Here is a 22647-nt window from a genome sequence, read left to right as displayed (position 1 = left end):
GGCGCGGGGGAGGCAGGTAGTGAAACATCAGGGGCCAATTTCTGTTCAGCTGTTCCCCTGGGCAGTTCTAAGGTTGACAAGTTTGGAAAAGAGGCCCTTAACTGGGGACAGGAAAGACATAACGTCGTTTCCCTCAGGGCCTTTAAGGATCTACTTTGTGGTGATAAAGGACATTCGGGGCTTGAGCTGACTTGACCTGCCAGGTCCCTAAATAACCCAGATCCAACCCTTTGAACTCCACCGCTCTCCAGACTCTGCAGCTGAGTGATGCTTACAGCCCAAGGACCCCCACCTCACGACAGGTTGGAGATGAGAGATGGCTCCGACAAGGGAACACAAATAGGTGGCTTCTCTAGTTTGAATCGAGCTTCCCTCCAAATGACGGGACCCTTTGTGTGGTCTTGGGTCCACAAGCCCCACTTGCTTCCTGTGCTCACTGGGAGCAAAGGCAGGGCCCCACTGGAACCCCTGCCGCGCCACCACCACGGTGCTGGCTGTTGCTTCCTGCCCCCAGTGCCAGCACGCCCTGGGGAGGGGCCAGGCCCGCCCTGCTCTGATAAGGCGAGAGGGCTGGCCTCTGAAGGAAGCTCCACGGAGAGAGGAGAAGGAAGCACACAGTGGTCTGCAGGTGTGCGGGCTGCAGCCGGGAGCGGCTGACGCTCCGACCCCCACCTCCAGCCCCAGCCCCTTGCAGGGAAGGTAAGCCGGCCGGTGGCTGAAGACCCAAGGACCCTTCTCTTCCTCGCCCTCCGGCAGCCCCTCTGCCCAGCATGCCTCTCTCCATGTGGCAGCCTGGACTTCCCACTGCCCTAGAGAGGCTTTGGCTGGTTTGGGATGATGGAGCTGACCTTTGGGCCTGACTGGAACTATTTTCTGACCTGGGCTCACAACCGTTTCTAGGGTGGGCAGCTGCCAGTGTGGGCTTGGGCTGGGCCGTGGGCCGAGCAAGCTGACGGAGGTTGTGCTCAGCTCTGGCATCGAGCTGGGTGATGTCGAGTGAGGCCCTTCTTATTCTTACCGGGCCTCGTCTTCCCGTCTGCAAGAAGGGAGAGGGCTGGGCAACACAGACTCTGAAGGTCCCCTCAGCCCAATCATCTGTGACGGAGAGAGGGTCTGAGGCTCGCCTGCAACAACTCAGCTCCCAGCGTCTTGCTGCTGCCGTGGCATTCTGCCTTACGGGCTTGCTCTCTGGGCCCCCGCCTGTCCCGGGCATCACAGGCAGCCTACCAGAGCCCAGCTGCCCACCCTGCCTCCTTCCCACCCTCTCCCCAGAGTTGCCGCAGCCATGGCGGGGATGAAGACAGCCACCGGGGACTACATCGACTCGTCCTGGGAGCTGCGGGTGTTTGTAGGAGAGGAGGACCCCGAGGCCGAGTCGGTCACCCTCCGGGTCACAGGGGAGTCACACATCGGTGGGGTGCTCCTGAAGATCGTGGAGGAGATCAGTGAGTGCCCACCGCCCCCGTTGCCCACGGGGTCCCCTGGCACTTCCGGGCCAGCCCTGCTGCGTGGCCCTCGATAATGGAGTCACAGTGACTCAGGCACCAGCTTAATCATTTGGTTCCAAAAAAGACATTTCCCCAACTTCACTTCCCCTCCCTCCTACTGTCCTTCCTCCCTTCCTCCCGCTCCAACGGGTTCCACTAAGACCCCGAGGAGCAGACCTGGCCACGGTGTTCCGTTCACCCACTTCTGGGGCAGGAGAGGCCTTGCCTGGGCTGAGGCAGAGATCCCATTCTGGGGGTCGAGAGGAGCCCAGAGGGGGCTCCTGCTGACGTGGGGAGGGGCTCCCACACCCTCTCCCCGGGCGGAAGGAAGCCCTCAGCAGGCTGGTGACAGGCCCAGCCTGGGTGAGAAGGCCCTGCCCCCACAGGAAGTTACAGCACAGCCGCCTCTGGTATCAGCGCTGGAGGGGAGCAGGGCCACTGATGCGGGGGCTTCTCATCGCCTTTCCCTGCTGAGGGTGCGGGCTGCCCCTTCCTGGGAGGGCGGTGGGCCCGCTCTGATAGCCCGAGCCGGAAGGCAGGCCCGCGATAGTGCCAGCCTGGGTCTTGGGTCCCCCGGGGGTGGGGGTGAGTGGGCGGCCGGGAGGGAGGTCAGTGGCTTGTGGACAGCATGGGGCCGCAGGGCAGCCCGGCCACAGGGCTGAGGCGGTGAGGGAAGCCTCGAGAAGGCAGGGCCCAAGGAGGTTGTGAAAGCAGAAGTGGAGAGTAGAGGGTCCCTCAGGAGACCGGGTGTCAGACAGAGACTCAGGCAGGCTTGGCCGAACAGGGCGGAGAGGGTGAAGACCGGGTGCTCCGGGAGAAGAGCCTGTTGGCCCCGGGGCTTGGCCCACAGCAAAGCGCGAGGCCTGAACAAGGGGCCAGCCGGGCCCACTCCTCCACCCGCTGCGGGGACCCCCGGGGTCAAGTCCCTCCAGCTCCTGTCCCCAGCCCCGAGCATACTGTTGTGCCCACCCCCCAGCTCCCACTCACTCCTTAGCACATCCGAGGTCGACTGATGGCCATGCTGGCTGGGCCAGTCCCTGATCTGGAGCTCAGCCGGGCAGGTGGGACCCACCCTTTAGCTGCCAACACAGGGCTGAGTGTTGGCTGCCGCACAGGGGAAGCCAGCACAGGGGCTGCGCCTAGCCCGGGACAGTATGAATCCTGAGAGGGGGCCGCAGCAGGGAGGAACAAGGCAACACGCTGGGGCGTGGGAGCGTGTGGTGCTGAATTGGAGCCTCTAGGCTGGGGAGGACTCCTGGAGTATGACAAGAAACAAGGCTGGGGTGAATGCCGTAAGGCGTTTTGGACTCCATCCCGGAGGTGGAGGGCAGCTGTGCCGAAAGGTTTCCAGTGGGAGGCTGTCAGGCTAAGGCAGGCCCCTTGGGTCGGGGGACGATGGACGGGAGGTGAGTTTGGGGGAGGGCTGGCGTTGGTAAAATGTGGTGGCTAAAGTGAAAGGGAGGAAGCTCGGGCCTGGCAGGAGAGCCGTTGTCACCCAGCCCCCAGGGAGCTGCTGAGGGGAGGGGGCACCTCTGTCCAGTGTCAGGCAGAGCGCGGTGAAGTGGGGCACCTTGAGGGCTGGGACTAGGAGTCACCGCATTTATAGTCCCAGAGCCGGGCACACGGGCTGGTGAAAAAAGGTTTCTGGAATGATTGAAGCCAGTGGACGTGCCCCTTAGCCAGTGGCTTGTGGGTTTCTGGCCTGGGGCTCACAGCAGGAAGATGAAGCCCTAGGCTAGGTGAGACCCCGGGAAGAGGCCGTGGCTAAGGAGGGAGAAGAGGGTGCTCGGACTGAACCAACGGGCAAGCACGGGGGCAGGCCAGGAGACAGAACAAGAGCAAAGGGTCAGGAGGAGACGGGGAGTGGGTGCCACAAGACCAAGAACAGAGGGAAGGCACAGAGGGCGACAGGGCAGGAGGAAGACGGAGGGGGTGGCGCAGAGGACGGGACCACTCCCCAGGAAGGGCTTTGACGCTACTGGGCTCTGCTCTTCCACTGTGCTCACCCGGCACCAGTTCAGGCTCCTGAAGGGAAGACGGAGAGGAGAGCACGTGTCCTCCTTCACCAGCCGCATGACCTCCAAGTGCTCGCATTTCTATCCGAAGGCCCATGCGCCGTGTTGATGCGGCCGCACGCCTGTGTCACAGGCACCAGGCACTCACCACGTGGCGGCAGGCACTGCGCAGTGTTCATTGCTGCTCGCATCTCAGGAACCAGAAAACTGAGGCCCAGAGAGTTTCAGGTCTTGGCCAAGGTCACAGAGCTAGTAACCACTACATATTCATGGAGTGTGCCTGCTGCTGCGTGCCCGGCACAGCCCCAGGCCCTGCAGTTGCCTCTGGCTCCCAGGAATGCCAGAGAGAAGCCATGAAGCCAGGAACTGTGGGAGGATACAGGAGGTGCTATACGGGAGAGCCCAATGCACTGGAGTGTGTGAGATGGGAGCACGAAGATTCTGGGTTGGGGGCTCCCCTGGGAAGTGACTCCCCTCAGTAGCAACTGAGCCCAGGGGACAAGCAGGGTTAGCCAGCAAAGAGCCGTTCTGCCATGACCTCAGTCCTAGCCCCCAAGCCAACCCCGCCTGGCCCTGCCCCTGGCCTGGGCAGGGGAGGGGCGGTCACCACCTCTGAATTCCAGCCTTGTGCTCAGCACTGGGGGCAGGGCCCTCCAAGGCTGACGTGGCCCCCCTTGCCTGTGGCCTCACAGAGCGGAAGCAGGACTGGTCAGACCATGCCATTTGGTGGGAACAGAAAAGACAATGGCTGCTGCAGACCCACTGGACCCTGGACAAATACGGGATCCTGGCGGACGCCCGCCTCTTCTTCGGGCCCCAGCACCGGCCTGTCATCCTGCGACTGCCCAATCGCCGTGCCCTGCGCCTCCGAGCCAGCTTCTCCCAGCCCCTCTTCCGGGCTGTGGCTGCCATCTGCCGGCTCCTCAGTGAGTCCCCGGCTGGTCCCCACTCTGCCCCCTGCGAGGGTCCTGCCAGGGGGCACGTTCCCTCCCTTTCCAGGCCCAGCTGTTGTCACCTCGACCTTGCTGAGCTGTTCCCCATCCGGCTCGTGGGGCTGTGCGCTGCCCCGAACTGCCCATGGGTGGGGTGGGAGGTCACAGGGCAGAACCCCAGCCCCCGCTGAGACCTCTGCTCCTCTCAGGTATCCGGCACCCTGAGGAGATGTCTCTGCTCCGGGCTCCTGAGAAGAAGGAGAAGAAGAAGAAGGAAAAGGAGCCGGAGGAGGAGGTGTATGACTTGACCAAGGTCGTCCTGGCCGGGGGTGAGTGCAGGCGGGGCAGCCCAGGGGCGGCCACAGGGGCAGGCCCCGGAGGCCTGGGGTCGGGGCCGGGCCTGGTTGACCGTGACCCACACTCCAGGCGTGGCACCTGTGTCGTTCCGGGGGATGCCAGCCCACTTCTCAGACAGTGCCCAGACCGAGGCCTGCTACCACATGCTGAGCCGGCCACTGGCACCGCCAGACCCCCTGCTGCTCCAGCGCCTGCCTCGGCCCAGCTCCCTCTTGGACAAGACCCAGCTCCACAGCAGGTGCCTCGCCTGCCGGGTCTTCACCTGCCCTTGTGCCTGAGCCCCTGCTCCCAGAGCCCACACCCTCCCCTGTGTCCTGCTCGTCCCAAACCCACTCCTGTCCCCAGGCCTTTCCTGCACGTGTGTGCTCGCCCCAGCCCCTGCCCAGCCCCCCAGCCCGCCCCACTGCCCCCGGCTCAGCCCTGACCCAGCCTCTGCCTGCGCTGCGGCCCAGGTGGCTGGACTCGTCGCGGTGCCTCATGCAGCAGGGTATCAAGGCGGGGGACATGCTCTGGCTGCGCTTCAAGTACTACAGCTTCTTCGACCTGGATCCCAAGGTGGGCTGGGTCAGGGAGAAGGGGTGTCTAGATCAGTGGGACACGGGGACCTTGCATCGGGGGTCTGGGCTCTAGGAACGTTAGACACTTGTAGGGGTCCGTCCATCTGTCCATTTGTCCATCCACACCCGTTTATTAACTCCATCGACATGGTGCTGGGCCCCGGTTGATGGCAAGACCTGTTTCTCAAGGACCATCAGGGAGATAATGACCACAGCTCAGTGTAGACGGTTGTAGGTGCCCCTGGGAAGGCTGCTCAGGTGGGAGGCACCCACACCTGCACTCAGGGAAGGCTTCCTGGAGGCGGTGGCACTGGGACCTGCAGGGACTAGGGGCAGGTGAAAGACGAGGCTTTGCGGGCAGGCACCTGTGTGCCTCTATCCCTCCCTGCCTGCCGTCCCCACCGGCAACCAACAGGCTCCATGAATCCATCCGGAAAACCTCCAGGTGCTCCCTCTACCTGTGGCCCCACTTCTCTGAACCGCCTTCACTGCAAAACTGCTAAGCGCCATTGCCTCTAGAACCCTGGGGTCCAGCGTCTTTGCTCCCCGCAAGCCTTTCCTGTGGGTGCCCCTCGACTCCCTCTCTCTCCTCAGCCAACTCTATCCCAGAGTCTTCTATCCTGGAGTCCCTGTCCTGCTGAGGCGACCATGCCTTCCATGCTATCTGTCCCCTGCTCACTTCCCGTCCACTTCTTCTTTTTTTTTTTGGCTACACCACGCGGCATACAAGATCAAACCTGCACCCGCTGCAATGGAAGTCTTAACCACTGGATGGCCAGGGAGGTTCGCCATCCGCTTCTTACTTGGCCACTTGGGATCCCCACGCGCACAAGGGTCTGCAGCTGCCCTGCCCAGGTTCCTCAGCCCTTCCTCCTGTCTCCACAGCCTCTGGGAGTTGCAGGCTCCAAGGCTCCATTCCCCAGCCTCCTTCTCTCTACCCTTTCTCCCGGGAAGCTCCAGCCTCCTGGATTTAAGGGTCATCTCTGTGCTCTTTATAGATTTACCACCTCCAGCCCAGACCTCTCTCCCCTGAGCTCTAGACTCTCACGTCCAAATGGCTGTCTCTGCTCTGGCACCTAACAGGCATCTCAGCTTCTGCCTGAAACAGAACTCTTTTTTTTTTTTGAAAGTAGCCTTCCACAAGGATAAGCCTACTTGTTTTGGACATAGTAACCTTTTAAAATTATTTGTTTATTTATTTGCTGCATTGGGTCTTCGCTTTTGCCCGCAGGCTTTTCTCTAGTTGGGGCGAGCAGGGCTACTCTTCGTTGCGGTGTTCAGGCTTCTCATTGTGGTGGCTTCTCAAAGCACAGGTTCTAGGCGCACAGGCTTCAGTAGTTGCGGTGCATGGGCTCAGTAGTTGTGGCACGTGGTCTCAGTAGCTGTGGCACGCGGGCTCAGTAGTTGTGGCGCACAGACTTAGTTGCTCGGCCGCATGTGGGATCTTCCTGCACCGGGGATCGAAGCCATGTCCCCTGCATTGGCAGGTGGATTCTTAACCACTGCGCCACCAGGGAAGTCCTGAAACAGAACTCTTGATTCCAAGTCTGCCCAGCACATCCTCCCACCATGGACTCATGGCAAAATTCCCACACTTACACTATTCTGGGTCTTTCCCTTTCCCTCTCATCTCATCCCTCCTTGTGTCCTGTTGATCCTTCCTTGAACTAAACATCCCAAACCACCCGTTCCTCTCCATCCCTTCATCTGTGCAGCGTCAGGCTCTCTGGTGTGAGTTGCTGCAGCCCCTCCTAATGGGCCTCTCTCCTCCTTTGGCCTCCCCAACCTCCACGCAGTATCTGGAATGAACGTTTACAGGTGCATTAGGTCCTGTCAATCCTGCTTAAAAGGCTCCTGTGGGTGCCTGTGGCCCAGGACCGTGCTGATCTGGCCCTGGCGCTGCCCACTCCCTCCCACCCGCCCAGCCCCCCTTTCCTCTCCGTCCACTTCCCCGTGCTCCTTCCTATCCTCCAGGCTGTTGTGCCCTTTTCCCTCCTTCCCTGCCTTCTTTTGTTTGTTGGTTTTTATTGAAGTATAGTTGATGAACAATATGATCTAAGTTACAGGTATACCATGTAGTGATTCACAATTTTTAAAGGTTATACTCCATTTATAGTTGTCATAGATTATTGGCTATGCTCCCTGTGTATTCCCTGCCTTCTTTTTATTTTTTAAATTTTTTAATTAATTATTTTCTTTTTGGCTGTGCTGCGCGGCTTGCAGGATCCCCCACCAGGGATCAAACCTGGGTCCCTGGCAGTGAAAACACCGAGTCCTAAACCACTGGACCTCCAGGGAATTCCCATGCCTGCCTTCTTTTGGATTGAGTAGTTTTCATGATTCCATTTATCTCCTTTATAAGAGTGTATTATCTATGCTGCTTTTTTTTTTCTCTTTTTAGCAGTTGCTTTAGGGGTTATAATTACCATCCAGTGAAACACCGCTTCACTGCAGTGTAAGAACCTTACAGTGGGATCCCCTCTTCCCCTCCCAGCCTCTGCGCTCTTGTTATCACACACTCCCCTTCTACATACGTCAAAGCCCACGATACATTGTCATCCTTGTTGCTGTTATTCTTATTTATTTATTTATTTTGCCGCGCCGCCCAGCTTGCAAGATCTTAGTTCCCTGACCAGGGATCGAACCCGTGCCCTTGGCAGTGAAAGCACGGAGTCCTAACCACTGGACTGCCAGGGAATTCCCTGTTGCTGTTATTATTATGATGATGGCTGTATTGAGAAATAATTCATTACCATATAATTTGCCCGTTTAAAGTGTAACAACTCAATGGTTTTTAGTATATTCACAGAGTTCTGCAACTATCACCACAATCAGCTTTAGAACATTTTCATCATCCCCAAAAGAAATCTCACACCCATTAACAGTCACTCCTCACTTACCCCCCACCCCTCCTAGCCCCAGGCATCTACCAATCTCTTTTCTGACTCTACAGATTTGCCTGTTCTGGACATTTCATAGATATGAAATCGTGCAACATGTGGCCTTTTGTGGCTGCTGCTTTCACTGAGCGTAATGTTTTCAAGGTTCATCCACATTGTAGCCTGTCTCAGTGTTTCATTCCTTTTTATTGTAAAATTATATTTCATTGTACATATATGCCATACTTTATTTTTTTTTTTTTTGCGGTACGCGGGCCTCTCACTGCTGTGGCCTCTCCCGTCGCGGAGCACAGGCTCTGGACGCGCAGGCTCAGTGGCCATGGCTCACGGACCCAGCCGCTCCGCAGCACGTGGGATCTTCCCAGACCGGGGCACGAACCCGCGTCCGCTGCATCGGCAGGAGGACTCTCGACCACTGTGCCACCAGGGAAGCACGCCACACTTTATTTATCCATTCATCAGTTAATAGACATTTGTTTTACCCCCACTGGTTGGTTGTTATGAACAATCCTGCCATGAATATTCATGTACAAGTTTTTGAGTGGACATATATTTTCATTTCTCTTGGGTATATAGTAATACCTAGGAGTAGAATTGTTGAGTCATCATCATGATTATTTTTACTTTAACCAGTCCATTATTTTTTTTAACATCTTTATTAGAGTATAATTACTTTACAATGGTGTGTTAGTTTCTGCTTTATAACAAAGTGAATCAGTTATGCATACAAATATGTCCCCATATCTCTTCCCTCTTGCGTCTCCCTCCCTCCCACCCTCCCTATCCCACCCCTCTAGGTGGTCGCAAAGCACGGAGCTGATCTCCCTGTTCTATGCGGCTGCTTCCCATTAGCTATCTATTTTACGTTTGGTAGTGTATATATGTCCATGCCACTCTCTCACTTTGTCCCAGCTTACCCTTCCTCCTCCCCGTATCCTCAAGTCCATTCTCTAGTAGGTCTGCATCTTTATTGCCGTCTTGCCCCTAGGTTCTTCATGACTTTTTTTTTTTTTTTTTTAGATTCCATATAAAAATATGGAACGCTTCACGAATTTGCGTGTCATCCTTGCGCAGGGGCCATGCTCATCTTCTCTGTATCATTCCAATTTTAGTATATGTGCTGCCAAAGCGAGTACAGTCCATTATTTTTTTATTACACTTTTCGTTTTGAGATAACTGTACATTCACAGACAGTTGTAAGAACTAATACATGACATCCCAGATACCTGGAGACTCGTTACCCAGTTTCCCCCAATGAGTATCACAACCAGGACCTTGACATGACACAGTCAAGACACAGAAAATTTCCATCAGCCAATCGTCCTGCAAATGCATTTTTAAAATATGGAAAGCAGTCTTTTCTCTCTGCCTACACACTCACCATTCCCTGCCGGGTCTTCACCTTCCTGTGTATAGATCTGAATTTCCAGCTGGTACCATTTTCTGTCTGCCTGAAGGACTTCCTTTAACATTTCTTGTCAAGCTGGTCTACTGGTGATGAATTCTTTCAGCTTTTGTATGTCTGTATAAGTCATTCTTTTGCCTTTGATTTTTTTTTTTTTTTTTTGCGGTACGCGGGCCTCTCACTGTTGTGGCCTCTCCCGTTGCGGGGCACAGGTTCCGGACACGCAGGCTCAGCGGCCATGGCTCACGGGCCCAGCCGCTCCGCAGCATGTGGGATCCTCCCGGACCTGGGCACGAACCCGTGTCCCCTGCATCGGCAGACGGACTCCCAACCACTGCGCCACCAGGGAAGCCCTTGCCTTTGATTTTGAAAGATATTACTTGTTGTAGAGTTCTTGGCTGACATTTTTTTTTTCCTTAAAAATTCCGCCTCACAATCTTGTGGCTTGTCTCTCTTTGTTTATCTTTATGAAACACACGTTTTTTTCTGACTGCTTTTATGATTTTCTCTTTATCACTGGTTTTAAACAATCTGATGATCACGTGCCTTGGTTCGCTTCAGGTTTCTCATGCTTGGGATCCATTGAGCCTCCTCGATCTGAGTTTATAGTTTTCATCAACTTTGGAAAAATTTTGGCCTTTATTTTTTCAGGTATATTTTCTGCTCCCCCCTCTTTTATGGGATTCTGGTCACATGACTATTAGACTGCTTAAAATCATCCCACAGCTCACTGATGCTCTGTTCAGTGTTTTTTTCCCCAGTCTTATTTTTCCGTGTTTCATTTTAGATAGTTCTACCGCTCTATCCTCAAGTTTACTAATCTTTTCTTCTCCCGTGTCTAATATGTCATTAATACCCTGCCTAGAAGTTCAATTTTGACCTTTTTTAATATTTTCCATCTCTCCTTAACATGCTCATGCTTTTCTCTACCTTCTTGAACATACAGGATATATTTAAAATATTTTTTTTTAGTGTTTTTGTCTACTAATTCTATTATCTGTGTCATTTCTGGATTTACTTTTATTGACTATTTATCTCCTAATTATGAATTGTATTTTTCTGCTTGTTCTCATGCCTGGAATTTTTTTTTGTTTTTTGGAAAATTTTTATTTGATGCCAGACACTACAAATCTTATGTTCTTGGGTCCTGGATTTTTTTTTTTTTTTTGGTAGTGCTTTAAATATCTTTAAACCTTGTTTGGAAGTTAAGACACTTGGAAACAGTTTGCTCCTTCTAAGGTTTGCTTTGAACATGAACTAATCATTATAATTTATAATAATTAAATAATAATTAATTAGATCAGAAAAAAGCATCTTTTAATCTAGGGCTAATTTACCCCATTACTGTGGCAAGAGCCTTCTGAGTATTTTTTTTTTTTTTTTTTTTTTTTTGCCACACGGCTTGTGTGATCTTAGTTCCCTGACCAGGGATTGAACCTCGGCCCTTGGCAGTGGTCACCACTGGACCACCAGGGGATTCACGTGTTCTGAGTATTCTGATGTTATATATATGATGAGGCTTCTCTAAGCTGTGTTGGGAATATGAACTATTCCCACCCTCATGTGAGCTCTGGGAAGTGTTCCACCTGCTCCTTTTACTGTTTCTTTCTAGCCTTGAGTTATTTCCTTACACACATGTGCTGATGGGTACCCAGCTAATGACTAAAGAGGAGCCCTCTGCTGATTTCCATCCAGAGTTTTCTCTCTGTGCAGCTCTCTCCTCTGCAATACTCTGTCCTGTGAATTCTAGCTGCCTTGGACTCCCCAGATTCTCAACTGCACCTGCTCTCCTCAGGGAATATGCTGGGCTCCGTTTGGGGTCCTCCTCTTGGCTACAGCAGGCACGCTTGCTCCAGGCAAGCATGGGGCAACCTCACCATTCACTTGTTTTCCTTCTCTCAGGGATCCCTGTTCTGTGTGGTCTGTTGTCCAGTATCTAAAACCTGTCTGGTCTTTGTCGTTTTCTTTGTTTTAATTAAATTTTAGGGAATTCCCTGGAGGTCCAGTGGTTAGGGCTCTGTGCTCTCACTGCTGAGGGCCCAGGATCAATCCCTGGTTGGAGAACTAAGATCCCACAAGCTGTGCGGCCAAAAGAAAACAAAAAAGCTTAAATTTTATTTTTAATCAAAGTAACATATGGTGGCTTAAAGAGTTGAATAGTCCTAATAGTAATAACAACAATTAAAAAAAAAACAACAAAAAACAGCTCCTTACCCCACCTCTCTTTATCCCAGATTTCTGATCCCTACAGACTATAGGTTTTGACTCTGTAGCTTTTTATTCTAGTGTTTACATCTATATGACAAGCTTATGTATGTCTATTCCCTTGACTTTTTCATTTCACGCATAATCTATTCACTTTGTATGAAAGGTGAAGATTTATCTGTCTTATATCCTCCCTCCTTCCCCCACAACACACGCATCTCTTTGCATCTTTGCAGTTGACCTGTGTTGTAGTTTTTGGTTAAAACAACATGAGTGTGGCTGTAAATAGTAACACATATAAATAACGTTCTTAGCTAAGCCACAGAGTAACTATACTTCCTTTCTTGGTTTATTTCTTTTCTATTAATTGTCTGTCTGTGTACAGTTAGAAGAGAGACCCCAAAAGGCTATCTGTACACTCTCTGTGAGTCTGTGGCTTGCCATGGGGCATCTTCAGAGTGATGAGGTGGGATGTTCTATAACCAACATTGCAACCTAAGGACGATGCCCCTTTCAAAATGATCGATCACCTTAGGATATCAGTCAGTGTTATTTCCTGGTCAGAACCGTGGAATGGTAGCAGTCTAGACCCACTGCTTAACTGTTGTCCTTGAACTTCCCTTCACTATTTCCTGTGAATTCCTATATTGGATTTCTTGATTCCTGGATCTCTTGTGTTCCTTTTTCTTGACTGACTCCCTCATCTTGATGGAGCATATATTTCAATAGCTTCCCCTAAAATGGTAAAATAGTAATAGCTTCCCCTAAGTGGTTTGAAATCCTGCGTGTTTGAGAAGGTCTCTGTTCTACCCTCACTTGCATGATAGTTTGGCTAGGTACAGAATTCTACGTTTGAAACATTTTCCTGCCAAATTTTGAAGCCACCTTCCCATTGTCCTCTAGTTTCCAGTGTTGCTGTTGGGGAGTCCAATGCATTTTTTATTTTCAATCCTTCCACGTGTGACCCTTTTAATTTTTCTTGAAAGGGGAAGGGAGGCCCCAGAAGCTTTAAGAATCTTCTTGGGAGTTGCCTGGTGGTCTAGTGGTTAGGATTCAGCACTTTCACTGCCCTGGCCTGGGTTCAATCCCTGGTAGGGGAACTGAGATCCTGCAAGGATTGTTTTTATTTTGGCTGCATTGGGTCTTCGTTGCTGCGTGCAGGCTTTCTCTAGTTGCAGCGAGCGGGGTCTACTCTTCGTTGCGGTGCACTTGCGCTAGGTGCCCGGGCTTCAGTAGTTGTGGCACACAGGCTCAGTAATTGTGGCTTGCGGGCTCTAGAGCATGCAGGCTTCAGTAGTTGTGGCATTTGGGCTCAGTATTTGTGGCTCACGGGCTCTAGAGTGAAGGCTCAGTAGTTGTGGCACACGGGCTTAGTTGCTCCACGGCATGTGAGATCTTCCCGGACCAGGGCTCGAACCCGTGTCCCCTGCATTGGCAGGTGGATTCTTAAACACTGCGCCACCAGGGAAGCCCTGATGTGCTTTTTATGTGGCTTTAATTTACATTTCCCCGATGACTAATCAAGTTGACAACTTTTTCGTATGGCTATTAGCCATTTGGATATCCTCTTTTGTGAAGTTTCTTTCCAAAATTTTTGCCAGTTTTTATATTGAGTTGCTTGTCTGTTTCATATTGCTTTGTAGGAGTTCTTTATATATTCTGTACATGAGTACTTTGACAGATAAATATATTGTGAATATATTTTCCCACTCTGTGCTTTGCCTTTTCATTCTCTTAGTGGTTTATTTTATTTTATTTTTTAATATTTATTGATTGATTGATTGCTGTATTGGGTGTTCGTTTCTGTGTGAGGGCTTTCTCTAGTTGCGGCAAGTGGGGGCCACTCTTCATCGTTGTGCACGGGCCTCTCACTATCGCGGCCTCTCTTGTTGTGGAGCACAGGCTCCAGACGCACAGGCTCAGTAATTGTGGCTCACGGGCCTAGTTGCTCTGCAGCATGTGGGATCTTCCCAGACCAGGGCTTGAACCCGTGTCCCCTGCACTGGCAGGCAGGCTCTCAACCACTGCGCCACCAGGGAAGCCCCTCTTAGTGGTTTATTTTGCTAAGCAGAAGCTCCTAATTTTAATATAATGTGAGTCGTATTTTTTCTTTTATGATTAATATTTTTTGCACCCTGTTTAAGAAATCTTTTATTCTGAGATCACACAGATGTAGGCCTATTTTTCTCCAAAGACTTTATTGTTTTAACTTTGATATTTAGATCTTTTACCCAAATGGAATTGATATTTGTATGTAGTGTGAGGTAGGGATACAAAAACTTTATTAATTTTTAAATTAAAAAAAAATGTACCATATGGGTATCCAGTTGACCCAGGTCCATTTACTGAAAAGAGCATCCTTTCCCCAGTGATGGCAAGATCACCTTTGTCTTAAGTCAGGTGAACATACATGTGTGGGTCTCTCTCTGACTCTCTTTGATTACATTGATCAATTTGTCTCTCTTTGTGAATGCCATGCTGTCTTAATTACTATAACTTTATAATCATGTTCCTTTTATTTATTTATATTTTATTTTTATAAAAAACTTATTTATTTATTTATTTTTGGCTGCGTTGAGTCTTTGTCACTTCGCGTGGGCTTTCTCTAGTTGTGGGGAGCGGGGGCTACTCTTCGTGTGGTGCATGGATTTCTGATTGCGGTGGCTTCTCTTGTTGCAGAGCACGGGCTCTAGGTGCACACTCTCAGTAGTTGTGGAGCACGGGCTTAGTTGCTCTGCAGCATGTGGGATCTTGCTGGACCAGGGCTCGAACCAGTGTCCCCTGCATTGGCAGGCAGATTTTTAACCACTGCGCCACCAGGGAAACCCTGCATTGGGTCTTTGTTGCTGTGTGTGGGCTTTCTAAAGTTGAGGCGAGCAGGGGCTACTCTTCGTTGTGGTGCGTGGGCTTCCCATTGCGGAGGCTTCTCTTGTTGCGGAGCACAGGCTCTAGGCATGTGTGCTTCAGTAGTTGTGGCTCACGGACTCTAGAGCGTAGGCTTGGTAGTTGTGGCACACGGGCTGAGTTGCTATCTTCCAGGACCAGGGCTTGAACCTGTGTCACCTGCATTGGCAGGCGGTTCTTAACCACTGCGCCACCAGGGCAGCCCCAAAAATAGCGTCCTGTTCTTGTTTTATGAGTGCAGTATTTTGTAAGGATTCTGACTGGTGTTGTTTGAAGTTTTTTCTGCTCCCTACGTTGTCTTTATTTCCTCCAAGCTCTTTTTTCCCCCTGACTATAGTTCATGGGTCTCTGTTGTTCATTCCAGCAGCTTTCCTAAAATGTGGGTAATCCCTGCCTGTCTTTTCATATTTAGAAGTAAGGCTCTAAGAAGCCAGTTGGAAACCCTAAGTGGACGAATAGGGCTTGGCATTTTAGGCCTCCTGGGGAAGATGGGGCAGGAATGCCACTTTCTGTGGGGGGGTTTCTCTTTGGCTTCTCAGCAGTGAATGCTCTGATCTCCTGACTGGGGAATAGAAGGCTCATTGCCAATGTCTTTGGTGACAAGTAGGTAAGGGCTGAGGATGTCTCACCTTTCAAAATGCCAACTTTCCCTTAATTCAGCTGTTTTCAGCACAGATGTACCAAATGCAGGGGTACCTCTGGCTCAGCATCTCGAGAGTAAATCTCTGATTTCTACCTGGTGCCAGCTGGCTGTCACTTGGCTGCAGGGAGTGGGGAGGGAAGTGCTCTCTTTATAGACTTTCTGTGGTCCTCACTTCAGCCCACCCTCGCCTCCCAGAGGATCCCAGACCTGAGCCTGTCCACCATGTGAACTGGATGCCTTTGTTCAGATCTTAGTATTTTTGCTGTTTGCTTTCTGATCTTTTTTTTTTTTTAACATCTTTATTGGAGTAAAATTGCTTTACAATATTGTGTTAGTTTCTGCTGTATAACAAAGTGAATCAGCTATATGTATACATATATCTCCATATGCCCTCCCTCTTGCATCTCCCTCCCACCCTCCCTATCTCACCCTTCTACGTGGTCACAAAATTCATTAGTGCGTTTGCCATAGAACAAGAGAGGGAAAAGGGTGTGAGATCCCAGCTCTCCTTCCCTGCAACTCAGTTCCTGTCCATGTTTTTGCTTGTTCATCTTCCAAAATTTTGTTGGTCTCTCTCACCAGCTGTAGTTGTCTCCCCTCTCTCTTTGTCCTTTTGGGTTTATCCTTCTTATGCCTTTGCTATCAATTTTGGCAGGTTTCAGAGGGAGCGTGGGCTTGGTCTTCTGTGGGTAACTGGGATCCCCCTTTGAGTTCCTTCTCTCTGGAATGTTCTTCCTACCACTCTTCCCTTCAGTGGCTTGTCCATCCTCAGGTCTCAGTGCAGCCGCACCCCAGTTCCATTTTCTCTCATCACCATCAAACTTGTGGGCTTCCTGCCTGAGCACACAATTGAGATGCCCTTTGGAAGCTACTTCCTTTCTCGCTTTGATTGTACTCTTGAATCACTTCACTTATTTACCGACTGGTTTACTTGGTCCCCATTGTCCATTCAGCAGCATGCAGGGCACACAGCAGACAAATACTCAATATCTGCACAGAGAGGTTTAGAGGGAAGGGGCTGCCGCTTTCCTGGGCAGATGGGGCTGGCAGGCTGGGATTGGGGTTGCGGAGCCACCAAATGAACCTGCACAGCACAGAGGGCAGGGCTGAGGCCTGAGGCTCGCAGGAGCTGGCTGCAGGGGGTGCTCAGGGCAGTTAGCACCGACCAACCCAGCCTCCCCTCCCACCACTCCAGACAGACCCGGTGAGGCTGACGCAGCTGTACGAGCAGGCTCGGTGGGACCTGCTGCTGGAGGAGATTGACTGCACTGAGGAGGAGATGATGGTGTTTGCAGCCCTACAGGTGCCGGGCAGGCCTGGGAACCCCGGGTGGCTAGGTGTGCGCCAGGCCCAGGGCAGGGAGGGTGTTCCGGTGGGGGCCCACCTCCGGGGAAGCCCAGCTGAGGGCACTGTTGGGCTAAGGGGCTGCCCGCTCAGCCCTCCCTGGTCACGTGCTCCTCCCAGTACCACATCAACAAGCTGTCCCAAAGTGGGGAGGCGGACGAACCGCCTGGCACAGACCTGGGGCTGGATGACCTGGATGCAGCCCTGAGCAACCTGGAGGTGAAGCTGGAGGGGTCGGCGCGCACGGACGTGCTGGTGAGGAGGGGCCCCAGTCAGGGGTTGGGGTCAGGGTCAAGTGCAGGGACCAGCACCCCCCTGACTCCTCTCCTCCCCAGGACAGCCTCACCACCATCCCAGAACTCAAGGACCATCTCCGGATCTTCCGGTGAGTCTGGGCCCAGAATTGGCAGCCCTGCTGGAGGGGCCCAGTGTGGAGAGAGGACAGGAGGGAGGGAGGGGGCCTGTCACGAACCTCCCACCTCACCCTCAGGCCCCGGAAGCTGACCCTGAAGGGGTACCGCCAGCACTGGGTAGTGTTCAAGGAGACCACGCTGTCCTACTACAAGAGCCAGGACGAGGCCCCCGGGGACCCCATTCAGCAGCTCAACCTCAAGGGTGAGTGAGGGCGGATTGGCCAGGAGAGGGACAAGGGCTGTGTGCTGGCCAGGTGAACGCTCTCACTTGTCTCCTCCTGGGGGCAGGGAAGATGCCCTCTGACCTGTGGCCACTGTGCAGGACTGGCCTTCACCCAGGGCCCTCTCAACAGGGCCCCCTCTCCCAGCCAAGCCCACCCCTTCTTCCTCCAGGCTGTGAAGTGGTCCCTGATGTCAACGTCTCAGGCCAGAAGTTTTGCATTAAACTCCTGGTGCCCTCCCCTGAGGGCATGAGTGAGATCTACCTGCGGTGCCAGGATGTGAGTGAGGGCTGGGCAGGGGCCAGGGCTGAGCCAGGCCAAGGGCAGGGGCTGAGGTAGAGCCTCGCCAGCCCCTCACCTCCCTCTCCCCCCCTCCCACCCCAGGAGCAGCAGTACGCCCGCTGGATGGCCGGATGCCGACTGGCCTCCAAGGGCCGCACCATGGCGGACAGCAGCTACTCCAGCGAGGTGCAGGCCATCCTGGCTTTCCTCAGCCTGCAGCGGACAGGCGGCGGGGGCTCAGGCAACCACCCCCAGGGCCCTGATGCCTCCGCCGAGGGCCTCAACCCCTACGGGCTTGTCGCCCCCCGCTTCCAGCGAAAGTTCAAGGCCAAGCAGGTGCCAGAGGGAGTAGGTGGCGGGAATGGCCAGAGGGTTTACCGGCCACCCCTGCCCCTGGATGTCCACAGAGCCTTCCTGTGGAAATGCACACGCTCACTCGCTCCTTCTCCCACCTGGGTCCCTGAGACAGCGTGCTGCTCCCCACCCTCTGTGGGGGTGTCACGGTCCAGCTGCCCATGTCCACCTCAGGGCCCGGCTCAGCTCACATGTGCTGAACGGTGAGAGGGTGCACTCAGGTGGACCCACACTGGGCACTGGCCCTGCCCCAGGTTCAGCATCCTGTCTCCCTGACGGGGACAGGCAGGGGGTCTCAGGGACCCTGGCAGCCCCTCACCAGCGTTGTCCCGCAGCTCACTCCACGGATCCTGGAAGCCCACCAGAATGTGGCCCAACTCTCGCTGTCCGAGGCCCAGCTGCGCTTCATTCAGGCCTGGCAGTCCCTGCCTGACTTCGGCATCTCCTACGTGGTGGTCAGGTATGAGTACCACCCCGGTCCATTCTGCTAAGCACCATCTCTGAAGATGGTGAAGCCATCTGAAGCCTTCCTTCCTGTCCTCTGCGGGGAGACCTTACCGAGGGCAGCCTGCGTGCACCCGCTTCCATCCTGCAAACGCAAGAGAGGGATCAGGCGGGGAGGGCAGGGGATCCCGCCCCGTCCCAGCTCTGACGTACACCATTTCCTCTCTGGGCCTTGGGCAGCTGATCTGCAGGACAGGGTTGGGTGGCTGCTGTGTCAGGAAGTGCCCTCGTGACTGCCCCTTTTCCAAGCCTGCAAAGATAGGAGCAAATGGATGACGATGCTACAAAAAAAAGTTGCTGTCGAAAAGCATGGACTGATGCTGCTAAATGCTGTCATTGTGATTATAGTAATTAACCCCCATTTTCCAGATGAGCAACTTGAGACCCAGAAAACCTAAGAGATTTACTTGCCAGCTTGCTGCTGAGCGCCGCACCTGGCTGTCTGGGAGGGCTCCGGGGCCACGAAGGGTGGGGCCCCGGCTCACACTCTCCCCTTGGGCACCAGGTTCAAGGGCAGCAGAAAAGACGAGATTCTGGGCATCGCCAACAACCGACTGATCCGCATCGACTTGGCCGTGGGCGACGTGGTCAAGACCTGGCGCTTCAGCAACATGCGCCAGTGGAATGTCAACTGGGACATCCGGCAGGTGGGCCGGGAGTGAGGGTGGGGGAGGGACACGGGCTGGGCCAGACCCAACCAGGGCAGGGCTGCTCCCTCATCCCACCCCCGACCAGCCCTCTGACTGCCCACCCCACAGGTAGCCATTGAGTTCGACGAGCACATCAACGTGGCTTTCAGCTGCGTATCTGCCAGCTGCCGCATCGTGCATGAGTACATCGGGGGCTACATCTTCCTGTCAACGCGGGAGCGGGCCCGCGGGGAGGAGCTGGACGAGGACCTCTTCCTGCAGCTCACAGGAGGCCACGAGGCCTTCTGAAGCCTGTCTTACTGCCCCCGCCCCACTCACCACCTTCCATGACCGCTCCAAAGCCCACACCCATTAGGATTCACTGCCCACATCCTCTCCAGACGTGCACTGACCGAGCTGGGCACATTCACCCACTGTCACTGGCCTTGTGTAGACCAGGGACCTGGCTGGGCCAGACTCTGCCATCCCCCAGGCTAGGGAGAGGGGGCTCTAGTTTGTACAGCACCCGCCCTTCCCTGTTTGAGTGACCAAGACCAATACCCCTGACCTAGCTGTAGTCCCTGAGCACATGAGGAAGACTGGCTACAGCTACAGAATGATGACTCATAGGTTCAAACTGGAGTTTCTCGTTTGTTATCTTTTTACATTAAAAAAAATATTTTATTGTTGGGTCATCCTTCTTCCTCTGGAGCTGTGCTTGGGGTCACTCTGACACTCTGTTTCTTCATTACCAGCCAAGGAGAGGGGCTTTCCTGAGAGAGAAAAGAGTTGGTTAGAAAGGGAGAACTAAGTCAGTCTGGGGTTGGGAGCTGGGAAAGAGGTGAGGGCAGAGGGCACAGGCTTCAGGCACAAAGAATAGTGGTGGGGTGGTGGTTCTTACGGGTGGGGCGTAGCTGCAGGGCCTCCTTGAAATACTTGGGAGGCAGGACGCCATCAGCGTTCCCTGGAGTCAGGATCACCCCATTAGCAGAGCGGAAGAAGGGGATTCCATCTGCAGACAGAGCCAGAGATGTGACTCATGCCCTCTCTGAAGGCCTGGGGCAATACCTGCTGTGTCCAGACTCACCTGCCAGGGCCAGGGGCCCGTTGATGAACACAGCCACTTCGCAATTTGGCCGCATGCCTGAGTAGACAATTGGAGCTGGGGTCTGGGGCGTCTGGATTGTGGTTATCAAACCTGGGTGGGCTGGGGTCCTGAGCTCACTGCAGTGTGGGTGGGGCGTTGCTCCTGCATGCAGGGCATGCAGGACAAGAGGCTCCCTGGACAAGAGGCTATGACCCTTGGAGGAGGACCTGGGAGCACAGAATGGGTGGGAGTAGCTTGGGGGGGCACTGACCACTGATGACACCAGGGTCCCCAAGCAGTCCCGCGGCCAGGTGGATGTGCGTCCTCCCCCGGCAGGATAGGCCCTTGAGCAGGATGGATGGCCAGTGCTGCCAGAATGTGCCATGGACGAGCACCAGGGGCAGGGCCTGTGGGGTCTCCAGGGGAATCAGCTCCAACTCAGGTACCTGGGATGGATGGGGAATGGGCAGCAGTGAGACCCCCTCACAGACAGGGGTCTCACATGGCTCTCCCACTTGTCCCCTTAGCTCCCACCTTCAGGGAGTGACCCTGATTGGCCCGGATGAGAGGGCCGGTGCCGGGGTCCCCTGGCTGCAGGGCGAACCGCTGCTTCCCATTGGTGTCCACCACACGCTGCACATCTTCAACTGAGAAGCTGCAGAACTGGGGCAGCTGCAGGAGGGTGTCCAGGGGCACAAAACCATCTGTGGGCAGGTAGAGTGGTCAGGAGCTGAACTTGCTCTGGCCTGGGCCCCAGTTAACAGGGGAAGCCACAGGCAACGAGAACAGGGCCTGTATGACCTTTAGAAAGTCTCCCCTGGGACCTCCCTGGTGGCACAGTGGTTAAGAATCCGCCTGCCAATGCAGGGGACACGGGTTCGAGCCCTGATCCAGGAAGATCCCACAAGCCGCAGAGCAACTAAGCCCGTGTGCCACAACTCCTGAGCCTGCGCTCTAGAGTCCACGAGCCACAACTACTGAAGCCTGCACGCCTAGAGCCCGTGCTCCACAACAAGAGAAGCCACTGCAATGAGAAGCCCGCGCACTGCAACAAAGAATAGCCCCCACTCGCCGCAACTAGAGAAGCCCGCGCGCATCAACGAAGACCAAAGGCAGCCAAAAGTTTAAAAATTAATTAATTAAAAAAAAAAAGAAAGTCTCCCCTTTCTGATCCTCAGTTTCTCAACTTATATGGGAATAGCATCTGCCTCATGGAGGGTCACAAAGATCAAGTGACCCTTTTGAGCACAGTACCCAGCCCAGAGCGGACACTCAGTAAACATCAGTTACCCCAACACCCTCACAGTGCCCAGTCTTGGGATAAGTGTTTATTGGGCCACTGGGCTGGAGGTATCACCAGGCCTGGCCCAGACAGAGGCTCCTCTCCCAGTCTGCCCTGGACATTATACTGGGCTCTGGGCCTCGGTCTTCCCTATACACGGAAGGGATGTACCTTCTGTGCTGTTCTCATAGGACTGCGGTGGGAGCCATGAGGGAAGGCAGTCACAGACAGGCTCACACTGCTCCCTGGGCTCCAACCACTCCTGGGCCCAGCCTCTAAGATGCTCACTTACCGGGCCCCATGGGAAGACCCAGCTTCAGGGCCCCGTGGCGCAGGGCATAGGACAGAGCCTTGGACAGTTGTACATCCCGGTCCTGAAAGAGCCCAGAGGCGGCCGTTAGTCCCCGTGGTGACCCTGCCCTGCTGCTCACCCTGAACTCAGTGATCTGCTGTAGGAGCCCAGAGGGAGAGGAGTCCCTGTGCTCCCTGGGAACAGCACAATCCATCCGCCCCCACTCCCACCCGACCAGCATTTCCCAGGGAGCAGGACCCCCTCCCCTGCCCTCCCACATTGGGAGCAGGGGTGAGGGTGGACGGGGCGCACCTGTTCCCGGGGTCTGTGAGCCCTTCTACCCTTGGGCCCTGCTGCTTCCTGCCTCCTTCCTCTAGAGGCGTTCATGGCCAAGACCTGTGGGGAGCAGTGAAATGTGGAGACTGTTAAGGACCTTCCCATGTCCCCACGATGCCCAGAAAGTCACAAAGCCTCGGGGTGTGAGAGCTGGGAGGGAGATATTCAGATTTCTAAATTCACTTCCCACCCCTAACTCCCTGGTGCAGATAGGGAAACTGAGGCCCAGCAAGACTTGCCCAAGGTGACACTCTGTCAGCCACAGGGCCCAGGGAAGTCGAGCCCCTGCGACCCAGGCTCCTGGTCTGCCCCGCAAAGCGGGCCTGGGGAGGCGGAGCCGGCAACCAGGCTAACGGGGCAGAAATGTCTGGGCCGGCCAGAGAAACAGAGCCGGGATGGACGGGAAGGCTCACCGACTCCGGGGGCCGGGCAGCTGACCCGGACGAGCCCATCAGCTGACCCCGACGGGCCCTGAGCGCCAGGACCGGCCAATGAGAA

At 54.1% G+C, this 22647-nt stretch overlaps 2 protein-coding genes and 1 non-coding gene across 3 annotated transcripts; 1 reads left to right on the top strand and 2 right to left on the bottom strand.

The window, feature by feature from the left end:
• Positions 1–560: 560 nt before the first annotated feature.
• FERMT3 (FERM domain containing kindlin 3) lies at positions 561–19847 on the top strand. The gene is made up of 15 exons (XM_004264273.4): positions 561–699; positions 1273–1445; positions 4195–4428; positions 4644–4763; positions 4861–5029; positions 5244–5346; positions 16601–16708; positions 16870–17004; positions 17085–17134; positions 17240–17364; positions 17556–17662; positions 17768–18001; positions 18355–18479; positions 19029–19170; positions 19282–19847. Exons 2-15 carry the CDS (start codon positions 1286–1288, stop codon positions 19459–19461), a joined length of 1992 nt encoding a protein of 663 aa, XP_004264321.1. The 5' UTR covers positions 561–699; positions 1273–1285; the 3' UTR covers positions 19462–19847.
• LOC125965301 (U6 spliceosomal RNA) lies at positions 9278–9384 on the bottom strand. Its single transcript, XR_007479046.1, has one exon. It is a non-coding gene; the product is annotated as a U6 spliceosomal RNA (small nuclear RNA).
• On the bottom strand, positions 19763–22621 carry TRPT1 (tRNA phosphotransferase 1). Its single transcript, XM_004264275.4, has 8 exons — positions 22563–22621; positions 22126–22209; positions 21814–21895; positions 20774–20943; positions 20511–20685; positions 20240–20296; positions 20054–20164; positions 19763–19925 (listed from the first exon to the last, which is right to left on the bottom strand). The coding sequence occupies exons 1-8, from the start codon at positions 22599–22601 to the stop codon at positions 19834–19836; spliced, it is 810 nt and encodes a 269-aa protein (XP_004264323.2). The 5' UTR covers positions 22602–22621; the 3' UTR covers positions 19763–19833.
• Positions 22622–22647: the final 26 nt, after the last annotated feature.

The sequence above is a fragment of the Orcinus orca genome, chromosome 8, assembly GCF_937001465.1.
Source record: "Orcinus orca chromosome 8, mOrcOrc1.1, whole genome shotgun sequence".
Classification (NCBI taxonomy): domain Eukaryota; kingdom Metazoa; phylum Chordata; class Mammalia; order Artiodactyla; family Delphinidae; genus Orcinus; species Orcinus orca.
The sequence above is the reverse complement of the archived record's forward strand: the minus strand, read 5'-3'. Positions and strand labels throughout refer to the sequence as shown.

Coding starts and splice junctions, on each gene's coding strand:
- FERMT3 (XM_004264273.4), top strand. CDS start 1,286: ATGGCGGGGATGAAGACAGCCACCGGGGACTACATCGACTCGTCCTGG. Junction 17,365..17,555: donor TCAGCAGCTCAACCTCAAGG/GTGAGTGAGGGC, acceptor TTCTTCCTCCAG/GCTGTGAAGTGGTCCCTGAT. Junction 19,171..19,281: donor TCAACTGGGACATCCGGCAG/GTGGGCCGGGAG, acceptor CCCACCCCACAG/GTAGCCATTGAGTTCGACGA.
- TRPT1 (XM_004264275.4), bottom strand. CDS start 22,601: ATGGGCTCGTCCGGGTCAGCTGCCCGGCCCCCGGAGTCG. Junction 20,686..20,773: donor ATCAGGGTCACTCCCTGAAG/GTGGGAGCTAAG, acceptor CATCCATCCCAG/GTACCTGAGTTGGAGCTGAT. Junction 20,297..20,510: donor GGACCCTGGTGTCATCAGTG/GTCAGTGCCCCC, acceptor TTGTCTACTCAG/GCATGCGGCCAAATTGCGAA.